This window comes from Amblyomma mixtum, chromosome 1 (genome assembly GCF_055824585.1).
Source record: "Amblyomma mixtum isolate Tamu chromosome 1, ASM5582458v1, whole genome shotgun sequence".
Classification (NCBI taxonomy): domain Eukaryota; kingdom Metazoa; phylum Arthropoda; class Arachnida; order Ixodida; family Ixodidae; genus Amblyomma; species Amblyomma mixtum.
In genome coordinates, this window is record NC_143012.1 from 276159998 (window position 1) to 276179251 (window position 19254).

The 19254-nt window shown below is 48.2% G+C and overlaps 1 protein-coding gene across 1 annotated transcript; it reads left to right on the forward strand.

The window, feature by feature from the left end:
• The first annotated feature begins 9515 nt into the window (after positions 1–9515).
• On the forward strand, positions 9516–18919 carry LOC149371779 (uncharacterized). Its single transcript, XM_089585244.1, has 5 exons — positions 9516–9642; positions 10200–10261; positions 14515–14619; positions 15939–15965; positions 18814–18919. The coding sequence occupies exons 1-5, from the start codon at positions 9546–9548 to the stop codon at positions 18889–18891; spliced, it is 369 nt and encodes a 122-aa protein (XP_089441370.1). The 5' UTR covers positions 9516–9545; the 3' UTR covers positions 18892–18919.
• Positions 18920–19254: the final 335 nt, after the last annotated feature.

Sequence of the window (19254 nt, forward strand, 5' to 3'; positions counted from 1 at the left end):
GGTGTGCATCCCTGGGAAGACGCCCAGTTGGCAAACTCGCAAAGCTGCTTACAAGAGCTTGTCCCGTCGTCTTTTTGCTTTATTTTTTTTTGCATTGATTCGTGCTGAGACAGTTTGCAGAAGCTGTACCCACTTTACTCACCACGGTGGCTCAGTGTTTAGAGTGCTCAGTGGTTAGGGTGCAGGGGTTAGAGTGGTTAGGGTGCTGAGGACGCGGGTTCAATTCTGGCCGCAGCAGCCGCGTTCTGATGCAGGCAAACGCAAAAGGAGCCCGTGTGCTATCCGGTGCTACTGCTCGTTAAAAACATTATTCTGCAGTCTTCCACTACAGCTCGTCTTTCTCATTTCATTTTTTCACTCCTTCCATCATCCCTTCCATCACGGCGCTGTTCTAGTGTCCACTGAGAAGTGAGACAGTTACTGAGTCTCCTTTTCTCAAAACGAATTTTCATTTTTGAAGCGAAAGCTACACTGGCCTACCCTCAGCGACTTCGCCGGTGTTTGAAAGTGTGTGTCGCAAGCGCGTCGTCACTATGGCAACTGGTTTCGCCACAGGTAAGCCGCGCGACAGCTGCGCCGCCACCGCCGCTCGCCGGGGCCGCCGCCGGCTCCTCAATCACGCCACAGGTGCGCAGTGCGCATGCGCCCGGCACTGAATGTAGCGGTCTCTTCAGTGCAGCCTTCCATCATTTTCGTCCGCTGGGTCCCTGGGCATTCAGGGATTGACGGCAATCAGCTGGCCCATCAGCTCGCCCGCGACTCACTTATCTGGGCACCGTTGATCCCCTGGCAAAAGCCCTCGGAGGACGATGGAAGACTCACCCTTCGCCGCACCATAAAAGAGGTCTACCTGGAGCTCCGCCTCGACAAACGCCTTTACCCTCCCCCTCATCCATCACTCACGGTGCCGAAGTGTCGCCTTCTTCGGCACATCCAAATGAATGCAGTCATCACCCCGTCCCGCCTCTTTCTCTATCGCTATCGATCGGACCTATCCTGTCCCAACTGCCCCAGTGTCTATGCTGACCTAGCCCATTGCCTCTTCTATTGTGCGGCTGCTCAGCAGTCGGGTTTCTACCCCCCCCCCCCCCCCCCCCCCACGTTCTCTATCCATCACCACCTGTCTCGACTGGCTTGGCGCTGAAGGGGAGGAAGAACAGCGACTTCTGGTCGCCCAGGCGGTCGACATGCTCGGCCTGTAAATTATGGTCGAATAAAGGTCTTCTACTACTACTAATAGAATGTGTACTTGGCGCCGGGAACAACAGTCAAGCAGACAATTGACGTGGTTGCCACATGTGTGCTTGCCTACGGCCCGGTCTCGGTGTTGTGTGTGACGTTGCGAGATTTCAACCGCAAAGAAGACAGTCTTAGCCAGAACATGAAAGACAAGTATAACTCCGATCTCGCCTCGAACCCTCTCGTTCAGACTACCCAATGGGGAACCGCCATCAACTTGGTCGATCAGAGGGAGACAATCAAGTTAAGTACTGTACAGACAAGGTTGAAACGGCGTCATACTACTTCACGGACCATAAGACAGTCATCGTAGCAATCAAAGAAAATGCTGAATAAAGCCATGTATCAGCCAGTGTCTCTCTTCATTAAGCATAGCCATAGATTAACCAAGTATAACCATGCCAAACGTAGCTTTCGCTACGTATATCCTGGCATAGCCGAGCTAAGCCACTGCAATTTTTTTCTATTTCCCCGTCCCTGCGAGATGTGTTTGTAATGATAGGCGATGAGGCGGCCGCTCAGGCGGCAGCCAGTATCAAATGTATGCCTTCAGACGGGACGGTACAGCAAGAAAGCTTTGTGCGTATTCCCGGTATTCGTTTCCTGTATTCATCAAAAAACGATTTACATATTAGTTCTAAATTAAGACTCTGCGATATCCTGCTATATGTATCTCTAAAAATTGTGCGTCATTCTTTGATACTGCTAACGGCAAATAATTCGGCCTTCAGAGCGGCCAAAACGAAGCGATGCACCTCTGCGGACGCATTTAATAAGTGCGGTTCAGTGAAGACGTCTGCAGCCTTTGTCATAAGTAAACGGCCCAAGACATTTGCTTCTAAGTCGCATAGTCTGGCCCTTGTGGCATCTGTGCTACTCCTAACCTTTTCAGCGGTCAGGACCAGAGATCTTCCCACCTTCAATAGATTCGGAACGCTTTCGACAGCGGCTCTTTGGCCCCTCTATACTTTGGATCCATATACAGGAAAAAACATCTTAAAACTTCATACAGCGCAAAGGATCGCAGCCCAATTTATTTGCAATAGGTGCAAAAAAATCATGGTCGATTTGCGTAGTTAGGCCAGATACGATTTAGGTGCGCTGGCAGTTTGGCTTTCACTGCGGTTCCGGTATACGGATCCAGTGTTCAGGGATGGCATTTGTTCGAATAGCGATTCTAGTTTTGTGCACCCGCACGTTAAAATATAAACGAAACCACACGCAGACTTCCCTAACCTGTCCTAGGATTAGATAGGTCAGGCGGCGGATGCGGGAAGAAGAGAATTTAGAATTGGCTATGGGCACATGGATAGGAGAGCGTGAGATTTCGAAATGATCGTGACAGAGACGAGCTTCTTTTCAGGAGCCCTCTGCCACACCAGGGAACGTTTGCTGAGGTCTCCGGCCCTCTGAGACTGGGAACCCCAACAGAGCGACGAACTAGGGCCGCACCGAGCATGAGGGCGTTTCGGCACCTACTCCAAAGTGCTAGACCCGAAACTTACCTTATGACGGTTTTTGCATCCGGCATTAATGTTCGACTGGTTCTGATAACATAGGCCACACTCAGGATATTTTATACCAGCCACAACTAGCTAGGCGTAAAGAGCGCCTTCGTCTCTCCACATCCGTGCTGAAGTGAAAACGCGCAATGGTTCTAACCCGCACGTTTTTACGCGGTTCCATGGTGTTTTCAGTTGTTCAGAGTTAAGATCCCGGGTTGTTGCGCACGGGGGCCATCAGGCAACGCACACCCAGCAGCCGCAGCTTAACTCTCTTTGGTTTTCTTTGTAACTTCAGGTCTGGGCTCCCTCCTCGAAAGGCTGTCCCCCCCCCCCCCCCCCCCCCCGGTGCCGTTCGAACGTGTCTACTTTTAAAACAAACGTGGACCCCTTGGATTTCGAGGGGGTCGCGCGTAAGTTCTTGGTTTCGACGGCACATCACACACGGCACACCGTCCCAGAGACGAGCAGCGAAGGGTGGGAGCGCGACTAGGGCAATACGAGCGGTTAGGACTGTGTGTTCGCCTTGTCTTTGTTTTCGCTGGCGTTTTTGTATGTTTGTCTCTGTGCTGTAACTACAAACGGAAATGCGTAGCGTCTTCACAGTATTCACGCGGTGCTCGTGAGTCAACAACCTCCAGAGCAATGTCGTGCTATTGGCTTCTTCAGTTTGAACAAAATTCTCCTCACTGGCTCTGGCAAGCGCATTTCCTATAGGTTACAAAAAGGGTACCCAGAATGCTGGGAACGGGGATTTAATGGCTGCTGTTTGGCGTGAAAGAGGGAGATCGGAGGAGATCGGAGGACAGATCAGACCAGGGACTCGTGGATCTCCGAGATAGACTTCGTTAAGGGAGAGTTTGACGAGCGAGCCATGATTCGTGACAGACAGAGTGGCGCCTGCCTACACTCTGGCCTAGTGCAAGTGTTTTGCTTGATCCGTGTAATAAAGTGTACATATTGTTACATGGGGGCAAGCAGAAGAATGAGACATGATGAAAGATGGCTATGAGATGTTTTAATGGCGGCTGGCCTAGTGTGAGCTCTCCGCCCGGCGTCACTGCCAGCTTCGTCTCCTTCGTGACACTATCGTAGCCATCGAGCGGTCGTACCGATCCTCAATGAAGATCACAGACGACGAGACCCCCGCAAAATGGTGATGGCTTGACAGGACGGTACAACAGAAATGGCAAGGTGGTGAAGTGCTGGCTGCCACGATGAAAGAGATCGGCGAATGAGTCCTGGCCCACGAAGCTTCCGGACCGCAGGTCACCAGGAGCCGACGGCCGAGGCCCTTGGATGCGCCGAACGGCACGGGCAGGGGGTCGGTGTCCTCACATATGGGAGGCGTCTCGTGTCAGTGCGGTCAGTAGGTCGGGTCACAGCGTCAGCTGCAGTTCGGCGTGTTTGTTGATCGGGGCGGGGGAACAACGGCGAGGTCGCTTCTGGTCTGGCAGGCTGGGGCAGAGCAGGGCGACGCAGACCAGGAACCCGCAGCCGACAGACGAAAGCAGACATAGGGCTCCGAAGCACGATGACCAGAAGGGTGAGAGTTGAGAAATAACCCCCAAGCTCCACCAAATGTTACGTGTCCTGAAGAAGTTGTGCAGTCTAGTCTGCAATGTGTCGCCAGATAACCGAACCAGCAGGGGACATCAAGACCAACAAGATCGTTCTTCGATCCCCAATATCGATCACCAATCCTTCAGAATTAACTCTCAGCTTATAATACTTTCAAATGACATGCAATGGATCTGCGGCCACTGGTGGCACGTGTTAAGTTGCTCCTGCTTTGTTGTAGGTATCCAGCTCCTGCCGAGTACGTCGTCGCTTTTGCCGCTGTCAGTCAGCAGCACATCAGTTCAGCAATCTGCGCCTTATCGACCTGCAAGCAAGCCCTTGGTGGTGACGTCATCACCGCTGACCGCGCCACCTGGATACATAAAAGGAACGGACAGCCCCCGGACCCTTGGGATCTGCGGCCACTGGTGGCACGTGTTAAGTTGCTCCTGCTTTGTTGTAGGTAGGGTTCTGTCTTTTTCTTTGTAGCTATATTTGTTAGTACATTGTGGCCGCTGATCCCGTTCTGGTCTGTTGGATGTTTGCAACTTGTAAACGCACCTTGCAAAATGGGCATTGATGTGAACACGTACCGCGCTCGCATTGGCACCTTTCTACCATCTTCACATCGCTGCAGTACATTAACCGTCCAAACAAATACCGCTTCCGCGCTACTTCAAGCTCTTTTACCACGACCTTCTTATGTACTAGCATCTGTATGCTTAGCGCTGCTCCTCCTTTCTGCTGGAGACATTGAGGCCAATCCTGGACCTGGAAAGGTAGAGGACGTTCTTAACTTGCTGAAAGACTTCATTGCTGAAAACGACCAAAATTTCAAGGCTACGACAGCCACGTTGGAAGAAATCAAGCGCGATGTTGTTGACATTAAATCACGGATTGATGTCATTGAGCAGAATATGGGTGGCGTGTCCGGCATTAAGGAAAATGTCTGTTCTGTTCATGGGGCGATTACTGAAGTCAAATCTGTGGTTGCAAGCACAAGCAATGACCTTGGAAATGTAGTTGACGATCTTAACAATAGAATGAGGCGAAACAACCTGTTGGTAAAGGGCATGCCTGAAACAGAAGGCGAAGAGTATGAAAATACCGAAAGCAAAATACTGGAATTCATTTCCACCCACCTTAAAGTTAAACTGGATGCAAACGACATTGAACGAGCCCACCGCATCGGCCGGCGTCGCGATGATTACAAGCGTCCAATCATCATCAAGTTCCTAAATTTCAAGGTAAAGGAAGAAGTCCTACGGAATGCATTCAACCTAAAAGATGTCGTGCCCAAAATGTGGTTGGAAGAAGATTTTTCACCCAAAATCCAACTACAACGAAAAAAACTTAGGGATTATGCAAAAAATATTCGGGAGGAAAATGAGCGATTCACTATTCGGTTTAATAAGCTGCAGTTACGTGGTGCAACCTACAAATATGACCCCGCTTTGGAACAAGTTGTGAAGGTATTCGAACAAGAAGCGCGCAGTCCTAAATGACCGGAAACTCAAAGCAAGTGGTCATCCGGCAAGCTTCGAGAAATTTCTGTGCTTCTTGCAAACTTCCGCAGCATTGTTCCCAAACTTGACACCGTGAAAGGCATAATTTTTACGTGCTCTCCAGACATCATTCTTGGCACCGAGACATGGCTAACGCCCGACGTTTCCAACAGTGAACTATCACTTCCTGAGGACCTAACTGGTTTTCGAAAAGACAGGAAAGAGGGTAGGGGAGGAGGCGTAATGATCGCCATACGGAGCGATTATCGGCCATGTCCTGTCGCCTTTGAAACGTGTCTTGAGCTGCTGTGGGTCATGGTTCGGCTCAAAGGTGTCACATATGTCATAGGTGCATGCTACCGGCCTCCAAACAGTCTTCCCGATTTTGTCGATCACCTGCACGATGCACTAGAATACATTTTCGCTACATACCCCCAAAGCATTGTACTGGTAGGAGGCGACTTCAATTATTCCGCTATTAACTGGAAAACGTCATCTGTCACTTCCGGATCGAATCGCCATGAATGTTCCCGCCTGCTTGATACAATGACAGCGTTTCATTTAACTCAGCTGGTACAGGAGCCCACCCGAGGTGATCACGTTCTAGATCTGTTATTTACAAATCTTCCTACTCATTCCCGCACCTACGTACTCGAAGAGATAAGCGATCACAGATTCGTCCACAGTTTAGTACCCATGTACGTTCCTGCCAAGCATATTACGACCAAATGCATCCTAAACTACCCGAAATGCGATCATGAAAAAATGAACCGCATGCTAAGAGACTTCGCGCATACTTTTCAAACCGCCTTTGTAACTCGCACGGCAAACGAAAATTGGTTGTTATTTCGCGATAAGTTGAAAGAAATCGAGCATGCCTGCATCCCAAAAATACACGTCAAAACAAGAACTGACTCCCCCTGGTTCACAAAAGATGTTAAGAAGTGTCTAAACAAAAAGAAAAGAGTGTACCGCAGAGCTAAGGAAGTTAACTCTGACAGCGCCTGGCAACAGTACAAAGACGTATCTGCTACGACCGAAATCGCCATAAAGAAGGCTAAAAACAAATTTTTTAACCACACTTTACCCGACTTGTTAAGAACCAACCCTGCAAAATTCTGGCAAGTGATAAACCCTAAGGGCAGCCATGAGATACCAGTATTGAAAGATGCGGACGGACGTGTGGCACCTCCAGAGGCAATGCCTGACCTATTCAACAAGCATTTTACAGATACCTTTACAACCGAATCAGTGCCTTTTAATTACCGTGAACCTCAACAACCGTTACTGCTTCATCCATCAGAACCAATCATCATTAGCGCAGCTGGTGTTGCCCGAGCTATTGAGCGACTTCCACTTAATTGTAGCCCTGGTCCAGACGGTATCAATACCAAACTTCTTAAACTTACCGCGCACGTGTCGGCTGCCTTACTAACTTTAATATTTCAGCAGTCTTTAGATACAGGATGCATTCCCGATGACTGGAAAACCGCAAACGTCAGCCCAGTTTTTAAATCCGGTGATAGCACGTCACCGGAAAATTATCGCCCCATATCACTAACATCTATTTGTTGCAAGTTGCTTGAACATATCCTCTTTTCAAACATAATGACCCACCTAAACGCTAATAACTTGCTTATTGCTAACCAGCATGGCTTTAGGCAAAAAAAGTCCTGTCAAACACAGCTATTTGAGCTCTTAACAGATCTTCATGAATCGGTACACGAATTAATATATACTGATGCCATATTTATAGATTTTTCAAAAGCTTTCGATCGCGTTCCCCACATAAGACTAATGAAGAAAATTAACAACCTAAAACTGCATCGCGATATCATCCGTTGGATCGGAGAATTCCTAAGTAATCGCTCCCAAAGCGTCAAAATTAAAGAGTATTCATCGAGCAGTTCACGAGTCATATCGGGAGTCCCACAGGGATCCGTTTTAGGGCCATTACTATTTTTAATTTACATTAATGACATAGCATCTAACATATCATCTAACGTGCGACTGTTCGCTGACGACTGCGTGATCTATAGAAGGATAGTCACCCCCCTTGATGCAGTTATTCTACAGACCGACTTAGTGCGCCTAAATGAATGGTGCGAGCTATGGCAGATGGAAATTAATATAAAAAAAACAAAGTTGATGACCTTTTCCACGCGCACTAATATACCTTCTAATGTCTACACAATTAATGAGAATACAGTTGAAAGAACGGATTGTTTTAAGTACCTAGGTGTTTATCTCAGTGCTGATTTAAGCTGGAACACCCACATAAATCACATCACAAACAAAGCATTTAAGAAACTGGGACTCATCAAACGTCGTCTATATCTTGCCAACCCCGAGACAAAGCTTCGCGCGTATACTACACTCATAAGGTCGGCTTTAGAATACGCATCTTTAATATGGAGTCCAAGTAGCGTTTCATTAATTAACCGTCTTGAGTCTGTGCAAAATAAAGCTGTCAGGTTCATCCTTTCTTCATACTCAGCGTATGAAAGTGTGTCATTATTGAAGCAAACTATCAGTATTCCCGACCTTATCACTCGACGCAAGTTCTCTCGTTTATCGTTTTTTCGTTCCTTGTACTACGATGGCTCCCCGTTCACAGCTGATCGCATCGCCCCTGCCCATCATGTTTCATCCCGGTCTGATCATTCCCACAAAGTGCAACCCATCTTCGCACGAACACTGAAATATCAAACATCACCCTTACTATTATCTATGGCAGAGTGGAACTCGTTACCGGCTGACATAGTTTCTGAAACTGAGTTATCACATTTCCAAACAAAACTTTCATCGCACCTTGGCCTACAAAATTCACAGTGATATTTTCAGTATTGTCGAAGCATTGTCTTATACGCTCAACCTATGTATCTTTCAGCGACTGCAGTGATGTGTACTTGCAATTTGTCTATAGTTATTCTTTGTATTTGTTAACTACTGTGTGCCAATAATCTGTATTGTGTTGTTTTCATGCCCTCCCCCCCTATGTAATGCCCACTTGGGCCTTTAGGGTATTTAAATAAATAAATAAATAAATAATCTGAATAATCCCAGAGTACTTGACATCCTCTCAGCCAGCTCAGCTTAGTTCTGCTTAATTGCGTAACTAGAATAAGGCGCAACTTAAACGCTTGTGTTAGTCGTCTCGTTGTTTGTGTAGTCTATGAAGCGCCTAATTCTAATGAATCATGGGACACTCTAACCTGCACTAAGGTCGCATTGCACATGGGCGTTTTTGCATCTTGACTCATCCACCCTATTGTGCATGCCGTAGCCACCGCGGCAGTTCGAGTGCAAATATGAACAAAAGGGAAAACGCGCACCTGTACAGAAACCTAAGCTCGCTCTCTTTTCGCGCTTGTTCTCTGTTTTTTTTTTGGTTACCACAGTAGCCTGTTGAAAAGGAGAATGCAGCCTGACGTATACACCGACGGCCCAGCCCAGCTGAAACAACAACAACAACAAAAAAAAACCCGTAGTCGCAGACAGTCATTAGCGGGATAAAAAAAAAATGTCATCAAGGGTCGTACTGCAATTATTTCCTTCTTTTCACAGATGGTCAAACAAAACGCTGCGGCAAGGGGCGTTTGCAGCTGAGCTTGGCGATTGGTGTTGCTAAAACAAGGTTGCAAAAAAAGAGGGGACACCGCCGTATGGTTTCGGCCGCGACTCCGTCTCTGCACTGAGTGTTGGTCGCGCGCCTGCCGAGGTAGGAAGCTTGCGAGGCATGCGAAGTGCGCACGCTTTGCTACTCGTCTGGCTATGCTTAGCAACAGGACCCTGGAGATTTTTCCGCCAAAACGCGCTCGCCTACGACCCCTGCAGTGAGTGCGACTACTGTACTTTCTAGGTTGGTTTTGGTTTATGGGGTTTAATGTCCCAAAGCGACTCAGGCTATGAGAGACGCCGTAGTGAAGGGCTCCGGAAATTTCAACCACCTGGAATTCTTTAACGTGCAATGACATCGCACAGTACACGGGCCTCTAGGATTTCGCCTGCATCGAAATTCGACCGACGCAGCCGAGATCGAACCCGCATCTTTTGGGTCAACAGCCGAGTGTCATAACCAGTGAGCCACCGCGGCGGCGTACCCTATAGGCATGAAATTCTTCTGCAGTGTCAATGAAGTAAAAACCAGGCTTCATAACAGTAGAAATGTATATCGCCACTGGTAATCGGACACAAAAGCCAAGGAAGTCGTATGCAATGGGCGAGAGGGCAAATTTATAACTGCTTTATGCTGAGTTCAGTTTTCATCTAATCGTCACACTCTGTAATTAGCGTAGAAAGTAACCTTGTGAAGCATTCTTGAACTGATATGGTGAAAAAGAACTTAAGAAAGCGGCGCTAATGTTTCGTAACTGTTGCGTTTTCGCCCCAGCCTACCCAGGAGCCCATCTTGAGGCGATGTTTCGTTGCGCCATGAGCACCATACCGGATGAGGTAGGCCTGGCGTCATTTTTGTGATTTCCTTTTCGTTCACAGCACAGACGTGTTTAGTCGAAGATTGCCGCAGACTATATGAATACTGATCTTGCTTTTACTTGCGTCAATGAAAACTTTCGTTGCAAAGTAAAGAAACAGAGGGGGGGGGGAGGAGATGTTGTGGTAAAGGAAGTATGTGTGCCAAAAATTGAATATAAAGTCGTGTTTCTTATGCGAATATGAATCTACGATAGTACACCGATTCAAATGGCTTTTCAGAACAAATGTTCAGGATTTCCGTACGAGGTTCAGAGGAGACAACTATTGGATGCATGCGAATGCATTCAAGAGAGAAAATTTCGTGATCGTATTAACCAGGCCCCTATCATTTAAAATGTTTGCTTCTGACAATTCAACACGACTGACGACTCTCATATCATAACTTTGCCATTTCATAAGGAAAACGATGTCACACCTGGGACTTGGCTCCCGTTTTTCCTTTTCCGTTTTTCAGGCGTTCCTCTAAAGTAATTTTTAGAGTACGTTTAACTCAATACGTTTGAAAGTATGACTATCACAATTTTTTGTAAAGTGAATAATATTATCAAGGCTGTTGGAGACGGAGGGGCCCTGGTGCTGCATGGCTGACTCGTTCAGCCCCGCAGGTCCCGCCTCCGAGGGACGGTGTCGAACTCCGTTATGGAGGAGACTGTGCAGTAGGTCTATTTTACATATTTACAGTCGAGAAAGGAGCGCTTCGGTCACAAAAGAGCATCCCGTTAAATACGCTTCGTATTCCCCAGACCTCTTACAGGGGAATAAAGTTGTGCGTCGACCTCTGTCAAGCCTTCTCTCTGGCTTTTTGTCGGCGCACCCAACATCCTCAAGATGTTGAATAAAATTGAATTGAATTGAATTTAATTGAATTGGAGAACGATATCCAATCAGATGGGCAGTTGTGGACACTGGTGGTCCCACCCACGGCAGGGGGCGGTGCTGATGCTCTCTCGCAGCTCGGTCGATGGAAAGGGAAGAGTCTGAGTCATCAAACACTGATGTGTCAATTTGACCACTGCGGCAAGTCTTCTGTTCGTTGCCTCCATGGGAAAGAAGTCTCCCGCAGTCTCCCAGCAGGTGAATGAACGTCCTCGTAATCCCCCGCCGGATGTCCAAAGCACGAGACCTCTGTCGAGGGCATAGCCGTCTTTCAACTAATAGCAACAGCTTGACCTCTCGCCGTACCAATCTGTCAGGCGACCCGAGGGCAGACTCGGCCACTGACGGCGCCGCCGTCGCCGCTGCTTCCGCCGCTGCTGCACCGTCGCCGGCCCTCGCCGCATCTTTGCTTCACGATGACTCACGTCAGGTAGTAATTCCTCCCAGGCTTGTGTTCTCCGATCTTAACAAGGCGCAAGAATTACTTGCCGCGTTAAGCGTGGCCCGCATGGAGCGCTTTCCCGCGCGATTCGTCGGCGTCGACGGCAGTGGCGCGTTCTTTTGCCGCCGGAGGGGACGTTTTTGATAAATCGTCGGGGTCTGGCAGGACAGAAAAAACGCCGACGCCGCACCGACGCCGGGAGAGGGCAGCGACAGAGGGCCAATGAGAGCCGGAGCGGGCGTCATGTGATTCTGGACGGAGCCACGCCGGCCGAGACAGACGCGCTCGCGAGCTTGAGCTTGAGAAGGCACTGTATCTTGACCACGACCCCCTAGGAGGTCGTGAGCTTTACACACAAAACTGCGTCGTGCTTCCCGGAAAGACGGGCGTTTGGCGCTCCGAGAGTACCGAGGCTTGGGTTTCGGGTTTCTCGGCCGAAACGGCCGAAACGGCCGAATAGCGTGTCGCCTTTCGGAGTCACTCCGCGGACGAGGTTCTAGAGCACTGTAGTCCGGGCATCGGCCACCGTGCATTTCTTTATTTTTTTAGTCTAGCTAGCCAGAGTGGCGAGCAGCTTCGCTGGTGTGTGCTTCTTTTCTACATGAAGCGTTTAATTCTGGAGAAAGTGGCGGGAAAATTGTTCATTGGTTGTGGTGTTGCGGGGGTGTTGTTATTAGACGCTTTTAGTTGGGCTTACGCAGAAGCTTGCGCACGCATCGTTTATTGTGTCGCGTGCGCTGCAAATAGTCTAAACACGACACTTTTAGCTGGCCGTGCCGTCTCCAGGTTGCTCTTCCCAAGGAACCTCGCGCGACCAGTGAATAATTTAATCGCCACGTGCCAGGTTGCATGTGCAACACTGCGCCAGGAGCTAGGACTCCCACGGATATATGAACGTTAAGTATAGAGAAAGACCAATTTTATTTATTTATTTATTTATTTATTTATTTATTTATTTATTTATTTATTTATTGAAAGTACCTACAGCGCCCATGAGGCATTATTGTAGGGGGGTTATTACTATATACAATAACACATGCAAAGAAGATATTGGAAAACATGTCAGCAAGGATAACACAACATATTAAAAGAAGACTAAATGAGTTTACAACTAGTATGAGTGATGGCACAGTGCTGGTAAACACACGAATTCTGCATGCATGGGCAATAACCATTAACTATCGCGTCATATTAAGGCGGAGCACGGTAGGGCGGCGACTGCCTTCACGAAGACAGCGCAAAGATAAGAAGGGGTGCGGCGGCGTTGCGGCGGCGTCTACGTAGAGCCATGCAGAGGTTGAACTGCCAGCTGCGTGGCATCGGATTGCACCACGCCGCAGCGCGCGGCGACTGCGTTCACTAAGGGCCCATTCACACTTGCGAGTCGCAAAGGGCACGCGACCAGCAGTCGCTTGCGACCAGGCAGCAGCTCGACAACACCGTTGTTCGCACTTGCAAGCGCGACCAGCGGGTCGCCTTCCCGTTAGATTCTCGTTTGAAGCGAAAACTCTCGGGAGTGGAATTGTTCGCACGCTTTCGAGAGTTTCATCCGTTTTGGCCGCGGTCCTCTAAACTGCTATTCGCATTGTACTACAACGACCCGAGCGAAGATGTGGATGTCGTGACGGTTTTGGGGTGCACCGCGGTTGTTCAAGCGTCATGATGACAGAGGCGTGCTTCTCTGGTGGGCCAGCCTACCAGACTACCAGCCTACCAGCCTACCAGCCTGCAGTATGACGGCCGCCGGCGTCAGAAAAATGCGCCAATAGTGCTTGCTCGCGTTCATACCAAGCCCTTGGGTAGAGGAATGTAAATGAAACATTTTTGAAGGTCGCTGGCCAATACCGAGATGCTGGTAGAAGTGATAACTGCGACACAAGCAAATTTCCTCCCATAGCCGCTTCGCTGCTGCTGCACAATGCGGCTCCACTGTTGTCTGCTAGCCCCGCTGCTGAACGCGTCGCAGAAGTCGAGCATGTTTTGATATTATTATGATACGAGGTCCACAACAAAGCGGTGACGAAAACAGCATCTTAATTACTAGCGGTGGCCAGGATCCGAACCGCCCTCAGCTGCGGCATCGATATGAAACCGGCTAGGCTTAGTGACGACTAGAGCAGCGAGATGGGAGCAGCGCAGGTCGTCGCCCGGCGCGCCCGCGAGTGGTGTGGTTACCGGAAGCTTGGCTCGCTCGCTGATTGGTTCAGCGGCTGGCGACTCGCAGTCGCAAGGCTGGAAAATCGAGCAGGGAGCGACTGGCCTGCGACTGTCGCTTTTCTACGACGGTGCGGGCCGGGCGCTATGATTTTTCATTCCTTTTACTGGCTCACCCTAATTTTTGTCGCTTTTCTACCAAAACGGTCGCGCGACCTCTGCGACTCGCAAGTGTGAACTGGCCTTAACAGAGCGGGTGGGGAGAGCGGGGTTTGTCACACACAAACAGTCTTCAAAGTCTCTGCCGAGTTTTAATTCCGAGCGGGAAAGCGCTTGTGAACGCAATTTCTTCATATAATGCAATGTTTCACTATAACAACCATTACATCCTCAGATAACCCGACGACACTTTTGCATTTCTTGTTCTCTTAACGTTTTTGCAATCGTCGAGAGTGTTCCCCATTGATTTTTTTTTATGGCAGTCTTAACTGTTCGATGCGATATTTCCATATTTCCATGACACAATCTTACAATTTTCAAAATTTTTGTCCGAGAATGTTGTACATGTTTTGTGTGTCTGTTTGGAAAGCAAGTCGCCATCGTGAGAAGGTCGCCTCTTTGTTGATTTCAAAAGCGTCAAAAAACAAATAGGGCGGCACATGAATAGAAACGATGAGACGAAGTGGTACTTTTCTCTCTTTTTTTCAGTCATGTTCACTTTTCTTTTTCTTTCTGGCAGGTGGCCGCTGAGGTGAACGTGATAATAAACCGCGTCCCGGGCCTCGCGCTGCGTGATATCGTGGATCTCATGTGCAAAGCGAACAGACAGTCTGGGACCGTCATGGTACGTCAGCATGCCAGGCCGTGTTTCGCGCAGCACGACTAGAAATGAAAGCGTAGCAAATGTTCAATCTTGCTCTGTATTACAATATTGCAGGATATATTTGAGCGTCAGTCCGTGGCAGTCTCAGTGTCGGTGAATCGTCCATTTTAGTGCCATTTTCACTCGAGGACAACCACAACAAATTACGAAAGCACCAGGACAATCTGGATCTGAGCTAGTTGTTTCACACTGCACTAAAAATAGCAGCCAACGAGGGACAGCACACAGCAAGGAGACACGACACGTTGGTTGCTGCCCCTCGTTGGTTGCTGCTTTAAGTGCAATACGAAAGCACATTGTTGACGCTTTACCAAGGTGCATTTATTAGTCCATTGTTCTTGGTGTTTTGCAGGTCCATAGAGTTCGATACAGGGTAAGGACAGGGCTAATTGTATTGAAGAGGCCTTTGTCCTGCAGTGGGCGTAATCAGGATGATGATGATGATGGCGACAGTTTGATACGAACCTAGCGCTATCCTTTCCACAAAATAACAGCGCGAAAAACGGGGACGAAGGGTAGAAAACTATAGGACAGCGTTTTTCATGCTGTTATTTTTGGAAAATGTATCACCAACTCGCCCGCCTAGCTATCGTGGCTAATCTTTCGCCGTTTGCGCACATCGCCGCCGCTAGCATTTTTTTAAAAGAGTGGAGCGCCTGAATCAGTACCACAGTGCAATATGTTGTCCGAGTTGGTCTTCGATTTCCATAACTGCAGCGCATTCCACGGAACAGCGAAGACGACAAACAACATAGCGCTGCACAACAGCGCCATTGTGTCTTCTTTGTTCCGTTAAATGTGCTGTAGTTGTGGAAGCAGAACTAGTACCTCGTCGTTTTCTGATATTTCAGTACTGTTTGAAATATCCGATAAATTTAAATTGCTCTTAGCATGCAATGCAAGTTTCAACTAAAATAAAGCAACGTTAATTGTGCTGTTCAAATTTTAAGTTAGAAACTTATATTACATATTTATCTACTAATCTTCTTTCCATAAAGCGCGTTTAGAGCTCTTTGCTATTGGCTACCAATGACGACATTGCTTAATAGCTTTGTAAGTGCGGTGAATCCCGTGGAGCTTGTATTTCTTCTACCGAACGTCGCCATGAGACCATATGCAATTCACTTGCTAAAAACCTGAGTGAAAGCGCTGCACTCCCAATACCCTCTAGCTTTGACACTACCTCCATCCACGTTCGATGACGAGCACTAACGAGCAATTACGATCTTTGTTTTATTCTTTTTACTATCACTAAACCACTTCCTTCTGCACTGTTTCAGTACGAAGAATTTCTTAGTGAACTTAAGGTAAGTGATGGTAAGGAAAGGCACATCTGCGAATTCTGAGCGAGATTCACGAAACTTCTCTGGCTTAATTGGAAAGAGCCTTTTGTCGTTGGCCAGTCATGATTCATGCTATCGTCTCGTAGGGGACCCTTATTCGGTATCAAGTTATTAATATGACATATAGCCGCCGCGGTGGCTCAGTGGCTATGGTGCTTGGCTGCTGGCCCGAAAGACGCGGGTTCGATCCCGGCCGCGGCGGCTGAATTTCTTTGGAGGAGAAATTCGAGGCCCGTGTACTGTGCGATATCAGTGCACGTTAAAGAACCCCGGGTGGTCGAAATTTCCGGAGCCCTCCACTATGGCGTCTCTCATAGCCTTAGTCGCTTTGGGACGTTAACCCCCATAAACCATAAACCTAATATGACAGATAATACGTAATATAACAAACAACAATAGTACAGACGAGGACCCCGGAGTCGCAGACTGAAATGGGCACCTCGATTAGGTGTGGCGAACTGAAACATATCAACAAAGAAGCATAAACAGAACTGTATATTGCAAGCGACCAAAATGAGTAAGTGTTGAATACACATAAAAAAAGACAACACGTTTAACAGAAACTGCACAGGGATGATATAGAAAAAATAATGAATAGCATTCATATACCGAAGCTCGGAAACTGACTAGCAAAAAGTAAAACTATAAAAAAGGAACGAAACAAATGCCGAGTATGTTAAATATGAAAATTAATAAGCCTGATGCGCAGAAGAAAAGAATAGAAGTCTATTGGCGATTTTCACGACATCGACGCCCCCCTGCGGCGGCGGCGCGAATTAGTCCAAATAGGGTCGGCAGCGCGCAGAACCATTTCTTTACTCCTTTGCGAGTGCTTTGTCGGCGCATTCAGACGTTGAATTTGCTATGAAATATTGGCAATTTTAATGAAATACACACCACACTAGCGCGACAGTTGCGCGCTGATGGTGCCGCGTAGCAAGCACTCTCGGATATAGCCTCCAGAGCGTCGTGACAAAATCAAAGCTAGGCAGCACTGCTGCGGGACTTTTGGTACGTCAGCGTGATGGAACAGCCGGAAAATATCCGTCCATTGCTTTCGCACCGCCAGCCCTTATAAAAGTGGTCTGTAGACAGTCTATAGACGTCTTATAGGCTCTATTGCCTTCCCATAGATATTTCCTTTTGTCTAATCAGAGTCCAAAGACTGCCTGTAGAAAAAAGTCTAGTAAAAGTGTATGGGGTTGTCTACAGGATTTGTATTGTCTATAGACTATGGTCTAGGATTTGTCTATAGCCAGTCTATAGACTCTCCATAGACAAAAGTCTGTGGGGTCCTATTAACTGTCTAAAAAACATTTCTAAGGGAGCAGCCCGAATAGAAGGCAGCTTTTGGTTGAGAAACTGCGAACTGGCAAGCCATTCACAGCGTAGTTGGTCCTTTGCTCGCGGCATTTTCAGTGCAGCGACGTATTTCTTCCTGGTGAGAACGGGGTGCCCTTCTAGCTTCCTTTGTTCTTGATTGAACCACTACAATGACAATCGTGGCTGGTCATTATTATTGCGGTCGCGATGCAGCAGTTAATGCTCCGGAAATCGTACCTCTTTGTAACCCAAGCTGCAAATAAAGTGCCGGCGTTTTATTTTGTCTCCTCTGCGTTTTAAATTTTCTCTTAGTGCCTGTTCATTATAAAGACTTGTGTTTCACGGTCTCCAAAATATATGCTAATAGCGAAGAGTAAGGACCGGCAAGAGGCGAGGGCGTTCGAGATGAGCCGGCGGGCAAGAAAAAAACAACAACAATAAAGTTGTGAGGCAGGTCGGGTTGACTCGCCGGCAAGGAGTATTTTTGCATGCGGGCCCCGATCGGTAAATTGCACTTAATCTGTTTCATGCTTCGGAATTGGATTATCGCCAGATGAAAGCAAGAACAGGAGACAGCGTATATACCCGCAGCTCCGAGGGAGAGCCCCGACTCGATGGTATCGAGTTCACGACGCGACGTACAGACGTGAGCAGGCTTGCCTCGGAGAGCCCGAGTGCTCCTTTGCCTAGAAAACTAAGCAAAATTTTACAGCAGGTACTACGTTTCATGGCCAGTGCTTTTGATGAAGCGAAGGACGGTATTTAAAAACAAAGAACGAGCACAATATCCTTCACACAGCACTTGCGTACTGCGATTTGTTCCGCAGCCCACCCCTTCAGCGACCTACTGAAGTATGCTCACGAAATGTACACACAGTCGCGCTGAAATCCAGGCAGTCGAGGGTCGGAAACGAAACTACCGCGAACCATTTTAGCTTATGACGTCTTGTCAAGATTTTGCGAAACCTTGGATACCTTTAACAACGCAGCAGTAAACCCAAGAGGTGGGTGGATTTTGATTAATTTGTCACCTTAAACAGACACTGAGCCCTGGTGATACTGACATCGCTAAAAATGTCCTGCAGGCTTGCGACGAACGTTAGAGGTTCCGCCTGCACGACGAACAAGCACAGGCCGACGATCAACAGCTTGTTATCGGTTCTAATACAGGGTGCCAGCTGTAGGCGCTCACTTCCAATGAAAAGGCGTGGCTAAATCGTGCAATCAAAGGAACTTGTTAATGCCCCCATGCTGATCATAGACGGAGTCCTCTTTGCGGTTGTCATTTTGGGTCGACTGCGGCGCCGCCTGTAGTTCGTGAAAATCGCCGATATCAAGGCATTCACGGTGCATAGCAAGAAATAAAAACCATGGCAAAGGGTGAATCGCCTGTGCTTTGGTGCCGGCCCAGCACTTACTCTTATGCAAGCGAAGTGACGTGGATCCAGTTCCTTTTTTTTCTACATTCCTTTAAGGGTTTACCTTTCAGGAAGAAGACCAAGAACGAACCAACACGGCTGTGAAGAACTGTCTCTCTGGCGTCAACAAGGAGTTTGGATTCACTTGAAACTGAATCTAATAAAAGGGCGATAGTCATCGGAAGCATTGCTTAATTTTTTTTCCTAAGGCACGGATACTAATCTCCGCAGCTCTTAGGCGCCCGTTTCTGCGTTTCGCGGCATCGCCGTCGCCGTTGTAACCAGGAGAGGGTAAAAGCGCAACTTTAAAACGGGGGAGAAGGAACCTCTGGAGAGCGACTAGCCTTTTGTGTGTGGCTGCCCCCCCCCCCCCCCCCCCCTCCCACCGCTCGCCGACGCGGCGCTGTCTCATTGCTGTATAAACTTTGTTTTGTGAACCTTTGGCTCCGACCCATTCTCTAGCTTGTGACCGGCGAAAGCTGGGCACCAAAAGACCAAAAACCTCTTGTCAC